Source organism: Aethalodelphis obliquidens, unplaced genomic scaffold (assembly GCF_003676395.1).
Source record: "Aethalodelphis obliquidens isolate GAN/ISIS:26980383/991018 unplaced genomic scaffold, ASM367639v1 scaffold28, whole genome shotgun sequence".
NCBI classification, from domain to species: domain Eukaryota; kingdom Metazoa; phylum Chordata; class Mammalia; order Artiodactyla; family Delphinidae; genus Aethalodelphis; species Aethalodelphis obliquidens.
In genome coordinates, this window is record NW_020837972.1 from 7,202,503 (window position 1) to 7,227,139 (window position 24,637).

The following is a 24,637-nucleotide window of genomic DNA, read 5'->3' on the forward strand; positions in this document are numbered from 1 at the left end:
ATTACTCTCCCCCACCAGTGTCATTACGCGCTCCCAGCATTTCGACAGATCTACTCTCTCCCCCCAGCATCACTATCCCTCCGCCAGCACTCCTCCTCTCCTCACTCCCTTTGTCTCTACCTTCCCATCACACTCCACTCTCACCTCCATCTCTCAGGCCACCACCCCCCATCCAGCCCCCACCAACCATCACCCTAAACGTCACCTTGGTCATTACTACTAACCCTCGTTCTGTTCTCATCCCCACCGCCCCATCCCCCCGACACAGGCCTCTCTTAGCTCGTCCATCTCTGTGCTGTCATCCCCGTGCCTATTACCGTCTTCCCCACCGTCTCCACCATCAGTGAACATTTATTGAGCACCAACAATCCCCTACAGAACGCACAGAAGGCGCAGCCCCACCCCGAGTGCCCGGCCCTTCAGCAAAGCCACCTACTTCAGCCCAGGGTGGTCTGTGCGGCCACAGCGTGGGGCGGGGCCGGGGGCTTAGCCGGCGGCAGTGCACCTGGGACGGCGGCCCGAGGCCTCTGCCAGGCTCCGGTTGGGGGTGGAGGTGGTGCCACTTTCCTGAGAACAGAGCAAATAAATAATGGAGAGGCCAGGGTCTGAGCCCTGGTGGGCGGAGAAACTGGTGTTGCTTATGTGACTCCATGGGAGTGAGACAGGCGGCCAGGAGCCTCGTGCCCGGGTGGGGAGGTGGGGCTGGAGGCAGGAGCCTGGGGACCAGAGGGTCCTGGGGCCTCCCTGGCATCTCCACCTGGCCCTCACCTCTGGGGGTCGAACAAGGGTGCGGGGGACACCCCAGGAGGCGCCGCTGAAATGCGGGTGGACTAGAAATGGGCGGTGGAAGGGACCCTACTCCTGCCTGCAGCCCCTAGAGGGGGGCGTCGTCAGTCCTCCACCTGGGGGGATAACTCTGCTGGTGGCCGTCACAGCTGGGGTTCCCCACGTTGTCCAGAGGCACCACCACCTCGTCCGGGTTCGAGTTCTTGTTCAGCTCCACCACGCGGGGCACCACCGAGGACCAGCGATCTGTAGTGAGCGTGGCGGAGGGAAGGGTGAGGGTTGGCGGAGAGTGCACATGCATATATTGAGCACCTTCTGTGTACCTGGCACTCCACAGTGCTCTAAAGGGGGAGGTATATTATCCCTGTTTTATAGAGGTGGAAAGTGGGGCTCAGAGAGGTCACAGAGTCTGCCCAGGAACACACAGGAGTAAATGAAAGAATAAGAAATTCAAGCCTGGGTCAGGACGCCTGAGTGCCCATGACCTCTCCACTGCATGTCATGCACTCAGCTGAGTGGAACGGAGGGGCCCCAGGCCTTCACAAGCAGCAGAGGAAGCTCAGTGGCCAGCCCATCAGACCCTTCCATTCTACAGATGAGAACACTGAGTCCCAGAAAAGGGACAGGACTGCTCAAAACAAATCAGTGAGGAGCAGGACCAGGGCTCCCCCTCTGCACCCCTGAATGTCCCCCACCCCTCCACTCCGCCCTCTACTCACCTCTCCGGAGGCGGCCCACGGTGTGCGAGAAGCCGTAATACTGGTAGTTCTCGTTCTTGCCGGGGTCCTCGTTAATGATGCCCAAGTTCTGGTTCCAGTGAGACCAGTTTACCTCATCCACCCTGGTGGGGCCACAGCAGAGGGAGGGTGAAGGGGAGCTCCCCAGAGATAGCACCCCTTCCCCACCCCCAGGCAGCATCCCTGTTCCAGCCTCCCAGCATACCCTCCTACTTTTTTTTTATTCTGATAAAATATATATAACATAAAATTTGCCATTTCAACCACTTTTTTTTTTTTGGCTGCACCACGCAGCTTGCAGAATTTTAGTTTCCCTGCCAGGTGTCTGTCCTGGCGGTAAAAGCACGGAGTCTTATCCACTGGGCCGCCGGGGAACTCCCCCCCCCAACCACTTCTGAGTGTACAATTCAATGGCATTAAATACATTCCTAAGATTGTGCAACCATCACCCCTATCTATTTCCAAAACATTTGCATCACCCAAACAGAAATTCTGTCCCCATTAAGCAATAACTCCCCATTCCCCTTCCCACCAGCCCCTGGTAACCTCTGTTCTTCTTTCTCTATGAATTTAACTATTCCGGACATTTCATGGAAGTAGAATCATTCGGCACGTGGCCTTTGTGTCTGGCTGCTTTCACTTAGCATCATGTTTTCAAGTTTTATCCACAATGTAGCCTGGATCAGTACTGCATTCCTTTTCATGGCTGAATAATATTCCATTGTGTGGAAAGACCTTATTTGTACCGCTATATATCCATTCACCTGTAGGTGGACACCCTTCTTCTTGATATTCTCACTCTTATTAGTGAGACGCCCTCCTAAAGTCAGGTTATACCCTTTTGGGCCCAAATGGGCTCAAGATCATTTTTCCTTTCTAAAATTATTTTTAAGTTATTTTCATTCAGTTTCCATTTTTTGAGCATTTTTTCCTATGGGTCAGGACCCAGCAAGGAAGATACATTCTCTGTTGCCATTTTACAGATGAGGAAACTGAGGCTTGAACCATTCATCCAAGGTTACAGAGCTGAGAAATCACAGTCGGGGCTTGAACTTCAAATTCACACTGAACAGGACTGACTCGCTGGCCTGTGAGGTGGGGGCTACCGTAGCAGAAACTGACTTTGCCTGACTCCAAACATGATGCTTTCGCTCTGTGCCGGCAACCACATTACAAAGACTGAGTCCCCGTAAAAGAAAAGACTCACCCAGGGGTTCCCCTAAGAAGCTGGCATTCCCTGTGCATCTGGGTAACGTCCCAAGCCCTGGAAGCTGCAGATAGCTCAGATTCCCCCTTTCAGCCGGAGACCTGAAACCCACCCCATTGGTTCGCCCACAGAGGGCGGCGCCCTGTGATGAGAACCCGCCTCTGAGTCCGCTTCCTCCACCAAAGGACAGAGCAGTAACACCTGTTGCCATGGGGGCGGGGAGGGGGGGGGGTCTGTCCCAACGTGCATCAGGTGCTGGCCATGCACATCTCACGTGCCAACCCGTCTAATCCACACAGATGGCCGAGGGAGTGATGCTATCATTGTCCCCACTTCACAGATGAAGAAACCAAGGCTGAGAACTAAACCAACTGGCCCAAGATCAGCCGGTGGAACTGAGTTCTGGTTGGGCCCACGGGGGCCTCAGTGGCTCGGGAAGTGGCAATAGGTGGAAAATGTAAGGAGGCCCGATGGTCCTGTCCTGCCCACTCACCCGGCCTCACCTGAAGCACCACCTGCGGTCTGGAGTGCCGTCTGAGCTCTTGCCCACGGTCACCATCTCGCCGGAGCGGAAGGCCTTCCTCAGGAACACAGGGAAGGAGCGCTCGATGTCCAGAATGGTGGTGGCCCACTGCGGGGAGGGAGGGAGGGCGGGCAGGCGTGGGTGAGCCGCCCCCAGCCTCGCCTAACTGCTCTCAAGGCAGGAGTGATTCAGTGGGCCAGTCTGGGCAAAGAACTAGGCTTCCCAGCTCCCACTGCCTCTGGATTAAAAACTCAAACACCCACAGGGGCCTGGCAGAAGAAAATGAATGAAGAAGGATCAGCAGCCGGGGCCCCAGGACACCCTGTGTCCCCTCGGTGCTGGGCATCCCCAGGGAGGGGTGGGGACTGGGGCAGACCAGGGGGTGCAGGTCCCCCACCCCGCGTAAAGGGGGCAGCCACCTCTCATCTATCTGAGCGCCGCCAGGCAGGAATGTGAGCTCACCTTGCCAGCCTTCCAACCTTTCAAGAAAGGCCAGAAATCTGGATTTTTCTATGAAATCTCTTAATTTAAAAGTTTTGCATTAATTTAAAAAAAAATATGGTGATGCAGGAAAAAAATAAATCTGGGCTGGTCAAATCCAGTCCCTAGGCTGCCAGTGGCATCTTATGAGTTATACCCAGTGGGGAAACTGAGGCCCAGGGAAGTAAGCGGTATGGATAAAGGTTAAGAGCAAGTCCAGATGGTTCCCTGAGACCCAGACCTGCGAGGAGGACCTTGGAGTTTTTTCTCACTGCGCCTTTTCCTGGAAATGCACCAAGCGATGGGAAATGTGGATGCTGCGTTCCCGGGCCTTACAGCGACAGTGAATTTATTGGGAACCCCAGTTATTGAACTGCATGCACCCAGGCGGGCTGTGACCCCCACCCCCAGGGCCTCTGCTGTCTAGGACTGCACAGCAACCTGTGGGAAGCAAAGGCAGCAGCTCCCCAGCACCCACGAGGCCTGCATCTACATCCAACCACATCTGCTTGGCGGGGGGCAGGTGGGGAACCTGGAAGCTACCCCTGGGCTGGTAGAAGCCCCTCTGATGAGAATGCCGACGCTTCCTGGTTCTGGGGTGGCCTGTACGCATGCCAGCCTTGTCTCCTGGGCCAGGGTGGGGCACGGAAGCTGCCCCCCTCCGCCGTGCTCACTGCAGAACCCTCACTGAAATGTGATGCTCTTTGAGCATTGCCTGTGCCGACAGAGCTCGCTCGCCGACAGAGCTCGCTCAGTGGAGCCGGGTGAAGCTGACTGTATACCACAAACTGGGCCACAAGGGAATCTGAGCCCACTGTTGGTGGTCAGGCAAGAAGCCACCTGGAAGTGTGTTAGGCGGCTCTGGGAACAGACAGCAGTCTTCGGTGCCCATTTTACAGACAGGGCAGTGGAGGCAGAATGAGATGGTGCGGCTCGCCCAGAGCACGAGGCCGAGGGGTTGAGGCGGGTCAGGTGGGCCCATCTTAGAAGGAGAAGAGTGGCCGGCAGGGTGGGGCTGGGAGTCCGGGGGCCTCACCTGCAGCTTCCAGATGTGCTTGCTCTCCTTGGACACCTGGCCCACCGTCTCGCCCATGAGGGCAATGAGCATGTTGAGGAGCAGCACGAACGTGAGGATGATGTAGGTGACGAGCAGGGTGATGAAGACCGCGGGGTACTTGGTGCTGCTCAGCATCTCCAGGTCGCCCATGCCGATGGTCAGCTTGAAGAGGTCCAGGAGGAAGGTGCTGAAGGTCTCGCTGTCACGGCACGAGGGGTACGTGGGCACTGTGCAGTTGGTGTGGTCCTCGCTGCACATCTTCACATTGGCACACGGGTTCAGGAGGGAGACCAGGGCTGTGGGAGGGACGGCGGCGATGTTCACCGAGGGTGAGGACGCCGGCTGAGGAGTGGGGAGGACCCTTCCCATTTGATGGAGGGGAACGCTGAGGCCCGGTTAGGGGATAGCGCTGGCCCAAGGTTACTAAGCGAGGAAGCCACGCCAGCAGTCACATCTGGGCCCCCCTGCATGCAAAGCCTTTGCTCTGTCCACAAACTCTTGTTAACGAGGAAGAGGTTCCCAGGACCTAGTCCAGTGGTTCTCAGCCAGGAGTAATTTTTCCCCCAGGGCACCTCTGGTAGGTCTAGAGACAGTTTTGGTTGTCACAACTGGAGGAGGGAGCACTACTGGCACGTAGTGGGTAAAGATTAGGGATGCTGGGACTTCCCTGGTGGTCCAGTGGTTAAGACTCCGCACGTCCACTGCAGGGGGCGTGGGTTCAATCCCTGGTCAGGGAACTAAGATCCCGCATGCCATGCGGCATGGCCAAAAAAATTAAAAAAAAAAAAAAGACCAGCAATGCTGCTCAACGTCCCACCATGCACTGGACAGTTCCCACCACAGAGAATTATCTGATCCCAAATGTCGGCAGTGCCAAGGCTAAGAAAAACCTCATCGTGCCTATTGTTCTTAGACATCTTGGGAGCCTGGAATGCCAGCATTCTGGGGGCAGACTCTCTCGCGTGCTCCTGTTTCCCAGCTCACAGCAGCCCAGAGAGGAAGGGTGGAAGAAGCTGTTCTCACTAAGACCCTCACCCCCTCCAGACATCTCAAACTGATCGTGGTGCTCACCCCTTCCCACTAAACCCAGAATAAGCTTCAGAGTCCTTCTCAACACAGTTTAGCACCAACATGTGCATCTGCTCCTACACCATTCACAGCAGGGAGCGTGAGGGGGCTGAGCCCCTTCAGTCAGTGGGGCATAGACTGTCACTATGCCTTCAACCTGGGATTACAGTAAGCAGGTTCCAACTCATATACTAATGCTATTCAATTCTGTAGCGACTGCTGAAATACGTGTTGAGAAGGATTCTGTGATTCATTAGCAATGTCTGTCATGGGCACAATAGTGGGAAACAGCAGCACATGTACCATGTTTGGGATATGTTAGCCTCAGAATGAAGATCTAGTGTTCCCTAGCAGGAGAAGCCCTGGGACCAAGCTGACCACTAAGTTGCTACTTTAACCCCTAGGTTTCTGCCTCAGTTTCTATATTTAGGACTGTGGTACGGCTGGACTCTTGATATGACTTTCAAACCATTGGAGAACCCTTGACAATCTGTCTAGTTCTTTCCAGTCCTACTCCTGGTAGGGGCAGTTGGCCCCTGTCCCTCTCTCCCCAGCTAAGCTAAGGCCACAGTTCTCCTTCTCCAAAATAATCCACACAGAGCCTTGGCACCATCTGGGTTAAAATATCACCATCATCAGATTTCCTGCTGCCAGTGCTGGTTCCTAGACCAAACTCCTCAGATGTGAATGTGGCCTGGTGAAGCCTGAGTTGGCCACTCCCGTTTGGATACTGGGCATTGGATGGCAGATCACCCACCCCTTGGGAACCAGCCCAACAGCTTGATTAGTTTCCCCATCCCTGGTCCTTCCCCCATGGTCTGTGCCACTGAAGTCCCACAGCATCAGGTCATCAAGGAGAAAGCCTATTAGAGGGAGCCAGTGCTGAGCCTTAAGAAAGACCTGGGCTGGGGCTTCCCTGGTGGCGCAGTGGTTAAGAATCTGCCTGCCAATGCAGGGGACACGGGTTCGAGCCCTGGTCCGGGAGGATCCCACATGCCGCGGAGCAACTAAGCACACACGCCACAACTACTGAAGCCTGCACACCTAGAGACCATGCTCCGCAACAAGAGAGGCCACCACAATGAGAAGCCCGCGCACCGCAGCGAAGAGCGGCCCCCGCTCGCTGCAGCTAGAGAAAGCCCACATGCAGCAACGAACACCCAACGCAGCCAAAAATAAAATAAATAAATTTATATAAAAAAAAAAGAAAGACCTGGGCTGGTAGATGAATGATTAAAATGCACCCTCCCCTGTAACCACACCCCTTCAATGTGGCTTTGTACCTCCTGCCACCAAGAGGGTAGAGTCTATTTCCCACTCCTTGAATCAAGGCTGGCTTTAAGACTTGCTTTGGTCAATAGGGTGAAGCAGAAGTGATGCTGTGCCAGGCAGTGACCTTGAACACTTCCGCTCACATTCTGGGAACCCTCAGACCACCATGTGACCAAGTCCAAGCTAGCCGGCTGGAGATGAGTGACCCCAGGGAAGACAGCGAAGTCACCCCCAACTGAGGCCACCCCCTAGCTACACCAGTCAGCTGGCAGCCAACCCGCCAGCTGAGCACAGACACAGGAGCCCATCAAGATTAGCCAAACCTGGCCCAGGTCGGCACAACCACCCAGCTGGGCCACAGACTTGAATGTAATCGTCAGTGGTGGTTGTTTTAAGCCACTAAGTTTTGGGTGGCTTCTTTTGCAACAATAGCTAAGACACCAGTCTTACCATTCCCTAGCTTTTGAACTTGGGCACATTATTTAACCCTTCTAAGCCTCAGTTTCCTTATCTGTAAAAGGTGATAAGAAAGGCACTTCCCTTACAGACTTGTTGGGAGGATTAAATGAGGCAGGAATGGGAAAGGATTTAGCCCAGTGCCAGGCACACAATGAGAACTCTACAAACGCTGGTTATTTTCCTCCACACATTGTGGTGGCCGTTCCAGTCCCAGTACCACCCCCGCCAGGCCCACCTGGGCACCCGGATCTCACCTGAAGCGTAGCCAATCATGAAGAGCAAGTAGACCAGCAGGAAGCGGAAAAGATCTTTGAAGAGGATCTAAAGACCCCGGCGGGAATATGGAGGCAAAGATGAGACACGTGGTTTCTCGCTTTCCCAACACCTCATCCCGAATCTTCTCTCCAGCTCCACCCTGTCCCTCTCCGATGTCCAGACCCTGCCCACTGCCCCCACAGCACCCCACAGCCTCAAGGCCGCCAGCACTGTCTGTACATATGTGGTGTGTGTGGCTTCCTCCAAGGACACACAAGTCCAGAGGGAACCCCCCGACCCCATACCTTCTGGATCATGATGCTATAGGTCCCCGTCAGCTTCAGCCCACGGGTGAAGTAAAGGGCGTTCATCCAGCCCAGGACCAAGGCAAAGACCATGACGGCCAGGTAGGCCTCAATCCCCGCCAGGTAGAGGGCCGCCGAGACAATCACCAGCACAGAGTAGATGAAGCTACAGGGCAGCAGAGATCACAAGAGGGGCCAGAGGGGAGAGGGGAGAATGAGGCCCTGGAGGGGGAGGCATGCCCTCAAGCCCTCTAGGTAGTAGGTCAGTCCAATGACACCCAGAAGAGAAACCATGTGGATTCACTGGGTTCCCCAGCATCCTGTTAACCAGAACGCTCAATTAATTGGCAACTGATACGTGTGTGTAATGGCCCTGAGGCCCTACCAGAACCCAAAGTGATGTCCTTTGGAACTGGTAGAGAAAGATTCAGTGGTGTTCAGTGGCGATTTTGTGGCTAAGTGAATATTCATTGTTCTCTAACTCTAAGGAAAAGGGAAAAGCAGTAACACACATGTAACAACACATCCTGTGCCCTAGGCAGACATCATTAATCAATCCCAGCACTCCTTCCCACTAAACACAGACACAGCCTCAAGATTCTTAACATGGGCACTCCTGGCAGACTTTAGCAATTAATCACAAGCATAAGAGGTTAAATTATTTCTATCCATGGTGTATATGGTGATAACTCTTTAGCAACCAGAATCTTGCTTTAACCAGAAGACCCTTTTGCTTGACACTGGCCTTGTCCTGATCAGGCTGGGTGAATTCACTCCTAACAGAGTCAGCCCCTATCCCACCACCAAACCTGGATGATGTCCCTCCCAACCCCACCTTCCTCACCCAGAAGCTGCCACCCCAGGGACCTCTACTCACTAGAGTAGTTGGAAGGAGCCATCGATGAAGAGAGAATTCACTCCAGGGCATTTCTTCATGAACAAGTCTTTGATCTGGAGGACGGGAGGGGACGTGTGAGAGAGGTGGAGCCAACAGAAGTGTGGAGGGGAGGAGAACGGAGCTAAAAGAGGTGGAGGGAGAGGAGGGGGACGGGCAGGTTGGGCGGGGGGATGAGGGGGGAGGCCAAGCACTCACGTTGGTGAAAAAGAACAGGACCCCGGTGAAGAGCGTGATGATCTCGCCGGCCAGCCTCAGGTAGTCCACCGTGGTGAGGTAAGGGTATGGCGGCTGGGGGGCAAGGGGCATGCAAGTCCTCCTCCAGCCCCACCAACATCTGGCCCCAGATCCATATGTTCCCCAACGCCCCGAACATCTACGTCCTGTGGAGCCTCCTCCCTCCCCCTCTTCCCTCTGGGTGTGGGGTAGGCACCTCCCCATCCATTACTGAACCCAGGCCCTCAGCAGTGAGAGCACGGAGTCTTAACCACGGGACCACCAGAGAATTCCCCCTATCCATCCCTAAGCCTTCTCCAGTCCCTCCCACGGGGGAACCCGCTGTGCCCCAGCTTCTGCCTGGTTCGCGGTCACTCACAGTGCCCTCCAGCGGCTGGTAGTAGGCGGTGAGGGTAAAGATGACCATGGCGCACAGATAGGAGGCCACGTTGATGTAGAAGGAAACGGCCCCAAACTTTCGCCACTTGTCCCGAAGTAGTTCATTGATGGGTTCCACGGCCAGCATCTCGTGGCGATTCTGTGGAAGGCGGGGTGGTCAGGGGGCTAGACAGGCTGACTCCAGTACACCTTCCCCCACCCTCTGCCCTGGGAGCACTTTTTCCTCCTAATTTATTCTTCAACGACACCCAAACTTCTAGATATCCCTAAAGAATATCTATTCTTGTGGTCCCCAAACTCCAGTCTGTGGATGGTGCCAAGCCACTGGCAGCAAAATCACCTATGGAGCTTGTTAAAAATATAAATCCCTGGGTTTCAACCTCAGAAATTCTGATTCAGGAAGTGGGACTTGGAAATTTAGCCCAAGGGTAATAAATACTTGACTCACCACAATTTTCCAACTCTGAACCCAGGACAGACATCAATAATTGAGTCCCACAAAATAGTTCTCTATACAGTTCCCTGGGCAGACACTACCAATCAATCAGAGTTTGCAGCAGAGATGCTAAACTTCCCACCATCCCCAATCTAAATCAAGTTGGTCACTAATTTCAAAGATGAGGGAAGTGAGCTCTGGTAGGGGAAAGGCATCTGTCCAAGCTCACAGAGCCAGGGCTAGAAGGGAGACCTTCTGCACCTGGGACCCAGCACTTTCTGCCCCATTTGTACAGCATCCTGTCCCTTTAACGACTTGAGTTTCTTTATCATCAAGGATTTGTGCAATTATGTAGTCACAGAGATGCCACTGCAGTGTTATTCCTGATAGTTAAGTGCAGAAACAAACCCAAATGACCAAGAATGGAGGAATGGTTCATTAGAATGTGGTACATTTCCACACAGCAATGATATTGCAGAAGAATATTTAATGGTGCAGAACGATGTTCATAAAATATTCCTAAGTTAAAAAAAAAGAGCTTTTAAAAACTTCATATAACAAATGCTAATGATAATAGCTGACACATAATGTTTACCCTGCGCCAGGCTGTTCATTTGGTCCTCCCAGCAACCCAATGAGAAATGCTCCATCTTTATCCACATGGTACAAAAGAGGAAGCTGCAACTCAGAGAGGTTGGGTAGTTTGTCCTGAGTCATACAGCACGTAAGTTACAGAGCCAGGATTCTGAACCAGTCCTGCTTGCCCCTGAAGGCCGACCCTTACAACCTCTCATTTCCCCCCGGGGCCAGATGCTGTTCTGGGCACTTAGTTGGCCTCTTCTTCTGCATCCAGTTCACAGACCCACCACTTTGGGCCCCTCCTTCACTGGGCCCCATCTCCTGCCCTGATGCCTACCTCGATCTTGCTGTTGTACACCAGGATCTCCAGCACAGAGGCCTCTTCCCCACACGTGTCCAGGGAGGAGAGGTCATAGAGTGAGGAATACACTGGCCCATAGGCCCAGTCCTTGAACTTGCGGGACAGATGCCTGGTGTCCTCGTCTGTCACCTCCCGACGGATGATGTGCTGAAAGATCTGCATGGGAGGAGGGAGGGTCAGGGGGTCCTCTGGGGGGCGGGGAGCACTGCTGCTGGGCCACACACATTGGAGGGACCCTGGGAGCTTGGTCAGCCCATCAGATAGCACCTTCCCAGAGAGCAGGATGGAGGGAAGGGTAAAATATTTACTGAGCACCTGCTATATGCCGGACCCTTTCCTCACATCATCTTGTTTATTTCCTACCCTTACCATCCTGGTTGACAGATGAGCAAACACAGGCTCAGAGAAAAGAAGGATGTTCCCTGAGGCCACACAGCCCACTGAATCCAGACTGAACCCAGGTCAGCCTTAAAAATCTGAGTTGTCATGAGTATCTTCTTTACATAATTAAAACAGCAATTAATCAATCTTACTGATCAGTTAAATCTAGTAACAATTATCCTATTCGGTCCTTTTTATTGCTACTCCCACTATCTCTGGCTTACACACAGGGGAACTGGGCAACAGATCCAGGTAGGAGTCCCCCCAGGCCACAGAGTTCAATAGGCAAAGCCAGATTTTAAACTCAGGCCTTTTCTACTGCCTCAGGACTCTGGCATAATTGTGATTTTAGTAATTTTTTGCTATGTTTTTAATAGAGGAATAATAACTCTTACCGATTATTGAGCACTTATTACCCATCCCAGGATCTTTATTAACAGCTTTAAGTGGATCACCTCATTGAGTTGTCAGAACACCATACCACAGGGCACTATTGTTATCCCCATTTTACAGATGTGGAAACTGAGGCACAGAGCGGTGAGATGCCTGAGGTGACATGCTGGGAAGTGGCAGAGCCTGGCCTTGGACCCAGGTGCTCCTGACTCTAGAGAACCCCAGATTTGGTTCTCAATCAGGTCGATGGGTGCCCCACCCAGGGGACAATTTGGCAATGTCTGGAGACATTTGGGGTTGTCACAATCGGTGGGGGGTACTACTGGCACCTAGTGGGTCGAGGCCAGGGATGCAGCTAAACATCCCACAATGACACAGAGCAGCCCCACACCCCAGAACATCCAGACCCAAATGGCACTAGTGCCCAAGCTGAGAAATCCTGCTCTAGGCCCTGTGCTGTGAGGCCAGAGAGGGAAGCAACTGGCACACAGCCACTCAGCAGGTTAGAGGCTGAGCCAGGACCCCTGCCATGGAGTAGAGGGGAGTACTGCAGGGCTGCAGCTCTGGGACTCAGTTCTCTGTCAGTGGCTTGCCCTGGCTGGTGGGAATGGGGCAGTGAGCATCCAATGGGGTGGGAAGAGCAGAGAGGCTCTGGGATGAGGTTGAATAGCTTGGCTGGACAATAGGGAGCCACAGCAGGTTCTTGAGCTGGGACATCTGCACACTGGGGTTGGCAGGATGGGAGGTGGGTGTGCACATTAATAATAGTGCATGCCAGCGGCAGTCCCTCCCCTGTGTGTGTGTGTGTGTGTGTGTGTGTATGTATGGAGGGGCAAGAATGGGTGTGTGCCCCCGGCCCTGCACTCACCCCAATCTTGCCCGTCTTGGCGGCCATCATGAGGGGCGAGAGGCCGTCGTTGTTGAGCACGGCCTCCAGGTTGCTGTCGGGGAAGAGGCGGGCACACTTGAGCAGCAGCAGGTCGTACATCTTGGTGACGAACTTGGTGTTCTCGCGAGTGTTGTCAGCGATGGCCACCAGTGCGTGCAGCACTGTGTTGCCACGGGAGTCCTGGCGCCGCATGTCCGCCTTCTTGTGCGGGTTCTCTGTCAGGTAGTTGACGATGTGGGGCTGGTTGGTGCAGGCCGCCAGCGACAGGGGCAGCTCACCTGTAGGTGAGGGGGTGGTCAGTGACGGGGCCCCGGGGGCGGACACTCAGGGGCAGACACCGTGACAATGGACGCAGTGCCCACGGTCAACGTGGACGAGCCCCGGATGACTGCACGTGTCTGGAGGCGATGCCCCCGGGTAGACAGGGGCTGGGGAGGGGGGGCGTCATGTGACTTGGAGGCTGTGAGGGATTCTTTAAGGGACTTTGTGCCTGAACCCCAAATAACATGTGCCTTTGAGCAGGGGTGAAATTTAAAATCTTTCATGGGTCCAACTGGGACATGGCGGTGATGGAATTTGGGCCCTGCAATCCGACCATTAGTCCCAGCTTAAGTCAGACTGGAGGATGCGAGTGTTAAGGGGCAGGGACACCCCATCACAACCCTCTGATCCCATCACGATCCCCACTGTAGAGATGGGGACACTGAGGCTCAGGGCAGTGTGGTGATGCTCTACTCCTCAAAGACAAGACCTCAGTGACCAAGACCAGTAAGGCGGCCCGTGTACCGGGTGCTGTCTGGGCCCGTGGCCAGCGCAGCCCTGGCTGTTTGGGGAGGGGTCAGGGCTGCCAGCACCACCATAGGCCCCCAGCCCCCAGCCTCACCCCCGTGGGCCCCAGGCCCCACCGGGCCCCTCCTCACCAAAGTAGAAGTAGCCTCCCTCATCCTTGGGCTGGAAGAAGCGTCCCCGGGCCTGGGCGTGAACATCGGCACCTTGGGCCACCAGAAGCTCCACGTAGTGTTTGCAGCGGCGCTCGATGGCGATGTGCAGGGCGGTCTGGCCTGGGATGGGATGGGGGACAGTCACCGGGGGCAGAGACCCGACCAGTCGTGGGAGGCGCTGGGGTGCAAAAGGGAGAAATCCACCCGAGGGCAGCAAATAGACCTTCAGACATTCCCAGACGTGGCGTCTCTGACGCCCGAGGTCCCAGATCTGCTGCGTCACGCAAGCAGAATCCTAGGCTCAAGGGATATCCAACTCGGAGGGTCCCAAATGTGGGAACTTTTCAGACTCATAAGAGGCTTTCATCCTAGAGGAAACAACGGCATCATGGTCTCACAGAATTTGGGATATAAAATTCACAGCCTTTGAATCTGCATATCCAGGAATCTGGAAAGTCAAGTTGGATTCACAGATCTCAGAATTCAGACCCAGGGAGCTGGCACCGGTGACACCTGTGCCTCTCTGAGCTGGTGGCTCATAGAACTATTGCAACAAAGCCTCAGAGTATCCAGAACCAGAGCATCTTGGGTCCAGATTTCCAGGTTCACGGCCCCTTTGGCTCACTGCATCTGGGAACCTTGGAACCTTTGATTGTGAAACTCAGAATATCCAAGTTGGAAGGGGTAGTTATTGTCCTTTCGTCCGTTCATTCATTCATTCAACAACTGGTTCCTGGGGACATGCTGGCACTTGGGGCCCAGGCTGAAGCTCTCAGTTGGGGGGATGGTTGGACAAGTGAAGACGGTGCCCCCCTCCTGCCCAGCCCAGGGCCTCACCTCGGTAGTAGATGTCCCGGAAGGGCGAGTTGATGAATTCGCGCATGTTGCCCGTGCGCTCAGCGATGTCCAGAAGCACAGGGATTGTGTCGTTGCGGCCGTTGCTCAGATTCAGCAGGGCTTTGGGCAGGCAGGTCTTCCCCGTGGATGGCTCTGTGAGTAGAGACGTGCGGGAGAAGGGGCGCTCGGCCCGTGGCCCAAACTGCTGGGCAGCTGTGGACAGGGCACTGGGCAGGGAGCCAGAGGTCCTGGCCGTGTCGGTCCTCCTCTCCGAGCCTGTTCCCTATCTGCTCCCCATGGTACTGAGAAGGTCAAATAAACTCAGAGGAGCAGAAGTTTTTTTTGTTTGTTTGTTTTGCAGGCCTCTCACCGTTGTGGCCTCTCCCGTTGCCGGACGCGCAGGCTCAGAGGCCATGGCTCACGGGCCCAGCCGCTCCGCGGCATGTGGGATCTTCCCGGACCGGGGCACGAACCCGTGTCCCCTGCATCGGCAGGCGGACTCTCAACCACTGCGCCACCAGGGAAGCCCAGGAGCAGAAGTTTCTTAAAATGTGGGAAGCTGCAGCCTGTAGAGAGGTTGGTGTTTACCAAACCATATCTGGAGAGAATTTTAAAAAATCAAATAAAAAGGGGGAATGCTGGGTTAAACAAAGCCAACCGTATTTCTTCACTACAGGACTTCTCAGAACCTTTAATCTGTTAATGAGGACTGCGAACCTCTAAAAGCAGACCCAGGAGGCAGTCTTTGCCTGCCTATTTGCACGTAGATCCTTTTCCCATGAAGCGATTACACTAGTGCCCCTAGAGGGGAGCAGAGGGAGTGCAGCATTCCCCAAAGTGGAGGCTGTGAGCCATAGCGAACGTGAAATTACCTTCGAGGATTTGGGGGCTTCTGCAGATGCAGCAATAATAACATTAAAAACCCGAGTGTGCAAGGTTTCATCCGCTTGACAAATCCCTCCTGTGAAGTCAGTCTTTGTTTTGTCCTAATGGGTCCTTAACATCTCCCACTAACGCTTACTGTCCCTTTGCAATTTTCTTTCCCTTGTATTAATTTTTATGGTGACAGGAGTTGATTTATATCTTTAAAAGAGCGAGTCAGTGAAAAGAGAACTTACCTGTGAATCAGGCAGGGGGCAAAACGGCCAGATGCAGGAAGGGGATCAGGAAAGGGATGAGGAATGCGAAAGGCAGGTGTGGGCTGAGGGGCCCGCTCTGGAGCCAGGTCTCTGGGGGCTCAAATTGGGCTTTGCTCCTGATTTCTGTGTGACCTTTTCTGCTTCAGTTTCTTGTCTAGCTAAATTGAGGCTACAAAGGGAAATTGTGGGACTTCCCTGGTGGCACAGTGGTTAAGAATCTGCTTGCCAATGCTGGGGATATGGGTTCTATTCCTGGTCCAGGAAGATCCCACATGTCACGGAGCAACTAAGCCCGTGCGCCACAACTACTGATCCTGCGCTCTAGAGCAGGCGAGCCACAACTGTTGAGCCCGCGAGCCACAACTACTTAAGTCCACGCGCCTAGAGCCCGTGCTCTGCAACAAGAGAAGCCACCGCAATGAGAAGCCTGCGCACCACAACAAAGAATAGCCCCTGCTCGCCGCAACTAGAGAAAGCCCGCGCACGGCAACAAAGACCCAACGCAGCCATAAATAAATAAACATATATATATAAAAGGGAAATGATGAGCTAATAGGTATTTGTTGATGAGCCCAGAGCCAGGCAGATAGGAGTCTTCAATAAGTAATACTGCTGCCTTTATTACTCCACGAGAAATGCTTTAGAGCCTCTCCTTAGGTGCTGGGAAGTGGTGAAAACGCAGAGACCTGAATTTCTGTCCCACGCTCCTAGGAGTGAGGTTGCTCGGACAAGCCTTGTTCTGGTTACTTTTCGCTACACCCCTGGCGCCCAGCCCAGAGTCAACACCAGGTAACTATGTACCGAATGATAATGGACTCCAGTTCCCCATCTTCTTAAGGTGGAGGGGACCCCAAATGCTGGCCGAGGTCCCTGGGGATTCTGTCCAGACACACCCGCACTCAGGGGAACCTCAATCAGTCCATTTTCTAATTGTCAGGCAACTCATGATTCTCCACACTGACCTTGTCATCTTTCCCTCCCCAAAGCCCAACCCGGTCTGCATGTGTCCCCTCCGTAGATGATGGTGTCCCCAGCCAGCCAAAACTTGTGTGTCACTCTTATCTTTGTCCTCCCTTCTCCCCACATCCAGCAAGTCCCACAGATTTTACCTATTTCTCCAACCCCTCCACCACGCTCCATCTCCACTGCCACCAACCTGGCCCAGCCACCATCTCTCTCACATGCCTGGTTTCCACCAGCCTCTCTGGACGTCCTTTAATCCACTTTCCACATAGCAACTGAGTCCAACTCTGGTCATGTTTAGCCACAGGGCCTTTGCACATGCTGTTCTTTCACCTCCTCTCTAATCCTTCCTCCACCTCTTTTTACCTGGCTAACTGCAATTCATTCAGACTTAGCTCAAGTGTCACCTCCTCCCAGAAATTCTCCCAGATCTTCCTGATTAGGTCAAATTGTCCAATACAGCCTCTTGTGGACACAAATTACAGTTTGTAATTGTGTATTTATTTCTGTGATTGCTTGATCAAGTTGGTCTCAGCCTCGAGACTGAGAGCAACTTGAGGACAGGGTCATGTCTGCTTCACTCACCACTTCCGCCCCACACCAGCACAGAGCCTGACACTTGGTAGGTGCCCAATAACCACTTGTTGAATTAATACACATTCAGCGAAGGGGCAAGCTGGGCACTGCAGGGAATTCCAAACCACAGGAGCTCAAGTGGTTTGTGTGGGATGTGGAACTAGACCCTGGATTTGCACTTCCACACTCCCAGGCCCAGGCTGTAGCAGGGTCCGGGGCTGCCAGCCTGGGTCCTGGTATAAGACACGAAGAACGGCGGCTACCCAGAAATGGGGAGGGGTTGCAGTTACGGACTCCACCAGCAGGTGGCGAAGTAGCTCTGCCCATGAGGGGATGAGGGGAGGCTGGAGCTAAGGGCCCTAAGTTAACTGCCAAGTTGGAGGTTGTGTATGGGCGGAGGGGCGGGCCGGTCACTGACTCCCCTAAGAATCAATGAGCCTCCGGCTCACGAGCCTCTGGCTAGAAAAACACGCAAGGGGCAAATCCAGGTTTTGGGGAGCCTGAGACTTACACAATTTGGGGATCCTGTTAATGAAAGCGAACACACAATTACAAGTTCCAGATTAGGTCCAGGGCTACAAGGGGCCAGAGCAAGCAAGGGGCCTGAAGCCTAATTAATGGGCCTGTAGAGGGTAAATCCCCCTCTACAGGTGCATTACTCTGTACAATTTCAGGGCCCTCTCCCAGCCTATCTTAGGGTCCCCCACCCACCCTCATGCAGACACACTGGCCTGGGGGTTCCCAGCCTAGGCTTAGAGCCCCCTTTCAGCTCAGTCCTGAACTCAGAAGCCAGAAGGCTTGGCAAGCCCAGCCTGACGCTGCTCTGACCGCCGAAGCACAGGCGCCATGATCCCCATCTCACGGGGGTTCGCTCCACACCAAAGCTCCCCACTTTTGCCTGGTGAACTTGGGGGGCCAGGTGGGGCCATTTGGTCGGGGCTTAAATGTGGGTTATCGCCAAATGAGATTCACACCATCACGGAGACCCTCTCCACAACTCTAAGCTCGTGCCCCAAACGAGGCCACAGCACCTGGCTGGGTACCATGAATGAATATTTTTTATAAGTCCGGTAATTCTCTTCGGATGGACACAATAATACAGCATCGTATCGTTTTGGTGTTCAAAGAATCTGGTTGATAAAGGTATATGTGAAAAATATACTGCAGACCCGGTCAGCCTACTTTCACACCTAATTTACTTGAAGTACCTAAAGTCTCCAAAAATGGCCCCTGATCTCCCTGAAGCTTCGTCAGCCCCGAGCTGCCACAATTCTCGACATTTTATATGGATCTGTGGGGTCACTCGGCCAGTTAATTACAGCTCACCTGGCACCCGGCACTTAGCAGGTGGCTGACTTGGGTGGAGAGGCTCACAGGCCACCTTCCCCAATTTGCAGGGAAGCCCTGGGGTAGCGGAGGGAGCTAGTGCCCCGAGGTGGGTGTTCTGAGCCTGGACAAGGCTGGAGAGTGAGCTGTCTGGGCTGAGTAAGTCCCAGGGCAATGGTGACTGGGCTCCAGCCTATAGCGGGGAGCCAGAAAGCTGGGCAGGGAGGGGGGGCAGAGCCTCAGAAGCAGAAGCAGGAATGCCCTGCTCCCCACTCCAGAGCTCCCCTCAGAGGGGGCAGGAGCTCCTGGGACCCCAGCTGCCTTGTGCTTGGCACTGTGGAATTCTCTGTCCTCAGAGGCCAGGACTACGCTATTATTATTCCCCAGGGTACAGATGAGGAAACTGAGACCCAGAGAGGCCACACGTCCCTTAAGTGGTAATGGTGGGATTTGAATCCAGGTGGGTAAACTCTGCTCACCTATGACACTAATCTTTTCATAAATGAAGGCTGAATGAATGAACAAAGAAAGGCAGCAAAGGCCCAGAGAGGTTAAGTAATATGGTAAAGGACACACAGGACCAGACTCCCTGTCCAGTGCTCTTCCTGGCTAGTGCAGCCCACTAACCCAAGGGAAAATGCTGAGGGGAAAGGGGGCCCCCAATGCCAGGCCTCCCCCAACCCCCAGCTGGCCCACCTGCTATTCCTGGGTGGCTTACCCCGGAACTCCTCATCAGTCAGCCGCTTCTTGTGGGTCAGCAAGAAGGGGAGCAGCCCGTCCAGGTCAGCGGTGGAGCCCCGAGACACGATGTCAAAGAGGATAGGCCGGTTGAAGACTTTGAGTATGGGAGGCGGCTGGGGCGTGGGAGCTTTGGAGCTCTGTGGCTGCTTCCTGAAGGGGGAGGAAGCCGGGTGATAGGAGGGCTCATCCTCTGCCCATCCCACAGTGTCTAGACTTAGGGGCCCAGGGATTGGGGGGTGGGGGCAGCTGGAGCCCTAGGGAGGGACCAGACTGAGAGGAGAAAGACATCTGGAGACACAAAGGAATGTTTTATCCCAATAGACTCTACCTGGTACCTGTGTGTTGGTTGGAGACAGACAAAAAACACACAGCCCACCCATCCACCCACCCACCCATCCATCCATCCATCCATCCACCCACCCACCCACCCATCCATCCATCCATCCATCCATCCACCCACCCATCCATTCACCCATCAATCCACTCATCCATCCGTCTACCTATCCATCCATCCATCCATCCATCCATCTATCTATCCATCCATCCACGCACACACACACCCATCCACCCATCCACTCTTCCATCCATCCATCCACCCATCCACACACCCACCCATCCACCCACCCACCATCCATCCATTTGTCATTTACTAAGTACTTAAGAATCCAGAGACTGGAAGAGACAAAGATAGTAAGAAAATAAAGGAGGAACACCAGACTAAAAGATGAAGCAACTCTATCTTTTATTCAATCATTCACTCCTTGATTTATTCATTCAACAAACATTTGAGACAACTGAGGCCACGCACATAGGTGCTTAGTCCAGGCCCCACCGAAGTAAACACCCAATAAATGTTAGCTGATATTCCTGTTATTATTTAGCGCCTACTGTGTGTCCAGAGTCTGTATGTGTGGGAGAAATGCCGAGCTACAGAGGCAGGTGGAGACAGAACAAGATGGAGAGGGCCGGGGGAGAGGAAGCGATGGAGAAAGAAAAAAGGGAAAAAAACACACATTCATTCAGTCATTCAATAAACACTCATTGGGCACCTACTGTGTGCTAGGTTTTGAGAGCCAAAGAGCTGGAGCAGCAGCAGCCCAGGGGCACCATGAGGGCAGGGACGCTCTGTGTCATGTCCTCACGCACCCAGTGCCCGGAACATACAAGGGCGAAGAACAATCTGTGAAATGAAGACAGGATGGAGAAGAGAAAGAGGTGGAGATGGGGAGGGAGAAGAGGGGGTGTAGGGGAGCAGAGAGTGAACCACGACAGAGGTGGCAGGGCCAGAGGGGGAAGGGACACTGAGGCAGGGGCTTCAGGGCAGAGAAGGCCAGCGGCTCACCAGGGGGAGTGGACAGCCGCTCTCCCTCCTTCCTCTGCCCGGGCCCCAGATCTTACACCCCAGGGCAGGGCCTCCAGTGATGGGGGGCCAGGGAAGGGGGAAGAGGTGCTTCCTGACGACGGGGGCACACAGGCTAGGGCAGCCCCCATTTTATCTGCTCCTGAACTGTGACCTTTGAGCCAAAAAATGAGATGAAGTAACACCCTCGCCCTCAGTCTTCACCGAGGCAGCCTTCGGGGTCTCTGAAGACCTCAGCCGCTTAGCCACGTCCCAAATCCTCTGCGGCCCCCGCAAAGCCGTTAGCCCTGGCTGTCTGGGGTAATGGTGGGGATGAGGGCTTGAAGGAGGGGATCTGAGGGAGGGGAAAGGGAGACAGGGAGTCCACAAGCTTCCAATGGGACCTTGGAGGGATGGGACACCAGGGCACTTTGCTGCCCTGGGCCTGTTTCCACCTCTGAGTGGAGGTTATGCAATTTGTCCAGTACAGCATGTGGACTGCGAGGCCCCATTTCTTGGACACATTGAGCCCCTCTAGCCTTGGGCCCCTGTACATGCACTTCCCTCCACCTGGAACACCTTCCTCCCACCACCCCCGCTGTGTGGCTGCCCTTTTTCACCCCTTAGCGTTGGGCTTAAATGTCAGCTGCTCCAGGAAGCCCTCCTGGACTACCTTTTCTGTATCAGCTCCCCTCTCCCACCTCAGCACCTCCCCCAAAGTGAATTGTCTAATCACTTGCTTATTACCTGTCTTGTCCTCCAAACTGAAGGTACCAGTGACAGCTACTCAGTGTCTGAGCTGAGTAGGGGTAACGTCTGTTCTGACTCACCCCTGGAGCCCCAGGGCCCACCGCCCTACCTGGCATGTGGCGGGTGCTCCAGAAACGGTCACCGAACAAACCGGTGGCTCAGTGAATAAATAAAGGAAACAAAGGAAGGGCTGAGGAGGTGAGTGGGCTTCATCCAAGGGCATAAATGAGTCTGTGATCAGCAAGGGGGAACAGAGGAGGACCAGCTGACAACAGGGCGTCTGCAGACTTCAAGACTCTCCTCCAGACACACACACAGGCCTGAGAGAGGTTTTCATGGGCGGATGGCTGGGCAGAGAGACAGCAGATGAATAGATGGGTCGATAGATATTTGAATGAGTGATGATGGATGGATGGACGGACTGGACAAGTGGATGGGCAGATGGAAGGGTGGGTAGCTGATGACAGAGAAAGAGAGGGAAAGAGAGAACAAAAGAAAGACATGGAAATGAAATGAATGAATGAATGATGAATAGTTTGATAGCTGACTGGCTGGATGAACAGAAACAGTGAGTAGGTGGGAGAATGGATGGATTTTGGCTAAGTATATGGTGGATAAATGGAAGGTTTGTTGTATGAGTGGATGACTGGCCAGGTAAGATGGGACAGATGGATAGATGGGTAGATAGATATTCGAATGAGTAGATGATGGATGGATGGACGGACTGGACAAGTGGATGGCTAGGTGGAAAGATAGGTAGCTGGATGAATGAATGAGTAGATAATGGATGGATACACAGATGGATGGATATACAGATGGATGGATAAGTGGACAGACAGATGAATGAATAGACAAGTATACAGAAAGGTGGACAGATAGGTGGATGGATGGATGAGTGAATAGGTAGACAAATGAATGAATGGATAGAAGGATGGATGGATGGATGGGTGAATGGATGGATGGATGGATGGATGGATGGATGGATGGATGGATGGATTCAATACAGAGGCGGAGACCCTCGGCCAGGCAGCCAGCAATACTCACTCTATGACCTTCCTCCTCCACCGCTTGTCACTGGGGTGCTGGCGATAGGTGCCATAGTCAAAGAGCGAGTCCATGGGCGCCTTCTTGGGCCCAGGCACCACTGAGGACTCATACAAGGTGGACTCCAGCAGGTCGATGGGGTTGGGCACCCCCTTGCGGAAGGCGCCCTGGAACTTCATGCGCAGGTTTGGTCGCCCATCGCCTGGGCCGGTGGGGCGACCGCTGTCAGCCGGAGAGGGCGATGGGGAGCCGTCCTCCCCCTCGAACAGGTTGGCCAGCGAAGAGAGGGGGAAGGCCTCCCCGCCGGGGATGCCACTCTCATCCCCGGGGGGCTCGGCTACCTCCCCAGGCCCCGCACGGGGGCCTTCGCTGGGATCCGCCATGCTGCCCCTGGACCTGTCTGCACTGCTCTGCCTGCAAGGGAACAGGAGGGGAGTCAGGCCGGCTCCAGGAAGCCCCCTCCCACGTGGGCAAACAGCACTGCTGCCAGCTTCTTCAAAGCCACCGTTGTAATGACAGGGGTTCAGGGTGGCCACTCCCAGATGTGGTTGGCCGCCAGCCCCCGGCAGGAGCTGCAACAGAGCCTCTTTCAGGGACCTGGAAACATGAGTCTGCCTCAGGTCCAGCTACCCTGGACGTTAGCTGGAGGAGAAAGGGCATCCGAGTCACACTGGGTCCCCAGATCTGGAGCCTGGGGCCTACTTCTGGCCAACCAAGCCAGCTTCGGGGCCCCCAGAGCAGGGTTCAAGTTCCAAGCTCCACATTTAGCAACCGCGTGATGCGAAAGTGGATGGGTCACAGCCTCGGTTTCCTCACCTGTGAAATGGGGATGCTGGAGCAGAGAGCACGTGTTCCAGCGGCCAGTGCCGCGCCTGCCACACCGTAAGCACCTACTAAAACAACCACCAAATCTATGCTTCAGGGACACTAGGCGCTCAGAAATACTCACAAACCCACTGTGGGAGTCAGTAGCCCTCAAGTTCCCAGCACCGTCATTATGACCCCATTTCACAGAACAGGAAACCCAGGTTCTGAGAATTTAGTTAACTTCCCACAGTGCACAAACTCTGCTTCCCAGTGCCAAGCGCTGACCCCTTCCCTCCCCTCTTTGCCTGGTTAACTCCTGCCCACCTGCGATCCCAGCTCATGTCCATTCCTCTGGGAAGCCCTCCCTGACCATTTGTTCATGAGATTCGTTAATTCCTGAGCTGTGAGCACCAGAAGATAGGGAATGCATCTGTTTCGTTCACTCCTGTGTCCCTGACACCTAGAAGGGTGTCACATGGACACACGACCTGATGACAAAGGTATTGTTTGTTCCCATTTGTCAGATGAGGAAAATGGAGCTTTAAGAGGGGAAGTCATGGGCTTCCCTGGTGGCGCAGTGGTTGGGAGTCCACCTGCCGATGCAGGGGACGCAGGTTCGTGCCCCGGTCCAGGAGGATCCCACATGCCGCGGAGCGGCTGGGCCCGTGAGCCATGGCCGCTGGGCCTGCGTGTCCGGAGCCTGTGCTCCGCAACGGGAGAGGCCACAGCAGTGAGAGGCCCGCGTATAGCAAAAAATAAATAAATAAATAAAAAGAGGGGAAGTCACATAGCTTGTAAGAAGAGTTGGACTTCAACCCAGTTCTCTCTGGCTCCCAGGCCCAACTTTTAGCCAGGAGAAGGGCAAGGGAGGGAGAAGGCCCTGCTGGCTGTCAGCCCCCTGCCCTCTGCAGCACGCCACTGGGAGGGCTAGACACCAAGGGCAAGTTTCCTGGAACTCCTACCATCCCATCCAGGCTGCAGGAAAACGTCTGGAAAGCCCTCTTTTCTATATCTCTCCATCCCCGCACATTAGCAGAAAAACAAATAAAGATTGGTCTCCACCTTGTTTGTTTTGTGGCTGCCCGGAGGGAAGGCTAGGGCACTGCAAGAGGCCTCTCTCGGCAGGTGCAGCAGGGCACAGAGGGTCAGAGCTCCTGCCGGGGACAGACCCCCTTCTAGGCACCAGAGGGTAGGGAGAGCCTAGATTTTAGAGTCTTCCAGGCCTGGGTTCTAACCCCAGCTCTGCTATTTATGTGCAGCATGACCTTGAGAAAGTGACCTTAGCTACCTGAGCCTCAGTTTCCTCATTTGTAAAATGGGTACAATATAGTAGCTTTCTTCATACGTTTGCAGGAAGAAGTAAATGAGATCAGGCATGTCCAGTGTCAACCCTGGGATTAAACTGGGAGCTGTCAATGATTATAATCAAAGGAGTAAGTAAGGGTTAGGAGCACAGTTGCTGAAATCAGATATACC

General features: G+C 54.1%; 1 protein-coding gene across 1 annotated transcript; it reads right to left on the minus strand.

Moving 5' to 3' along the window:
- Nucleotides 1-333: 333 nt before the first annotated feature.
- On the minus strand, nucleotides 334-23,658 carry TRPV4 (transient receptor potential cation channel subfamily V member 4). Its single transcript, XM_027124505.1, has 15 exons — nucleotides 22,355-23,658; nucleotides 19,199-19,371; nucleotides 14,477-14,629; nucleotides 13,619-13,759; nucleotides 12,678-12,976; nucleotides 11,012-11,191; nucleotides 9,640-9,798; nucleotides 9,243-9,335; nucleotides 9,027-9,100; nucleotides 8,150-8,315; nucleotides 7,844-7,910; nucleotides 4,770-5,086; nucleotides 3,234-3,361; nucleotides 1,506-1,627; nucleotides 334-1,032 (listed from the first exon to the last, which is right to left on the minus strand). Exons 1-15 carry the CDS (start codon nucleotides 22,735-22,737, stop codon nucleotides 875-877), a joined length of 2,613 nt encoding a protein of 870 aa, XP_026980306.1. The 5' UTR covers nucleotides 22,738-23,658; the 3' UTR covers nucleotides 334-874.
- Between the last annotated feature and the right edge of the window lie 979 nt (nucleotides 23,659-24,637).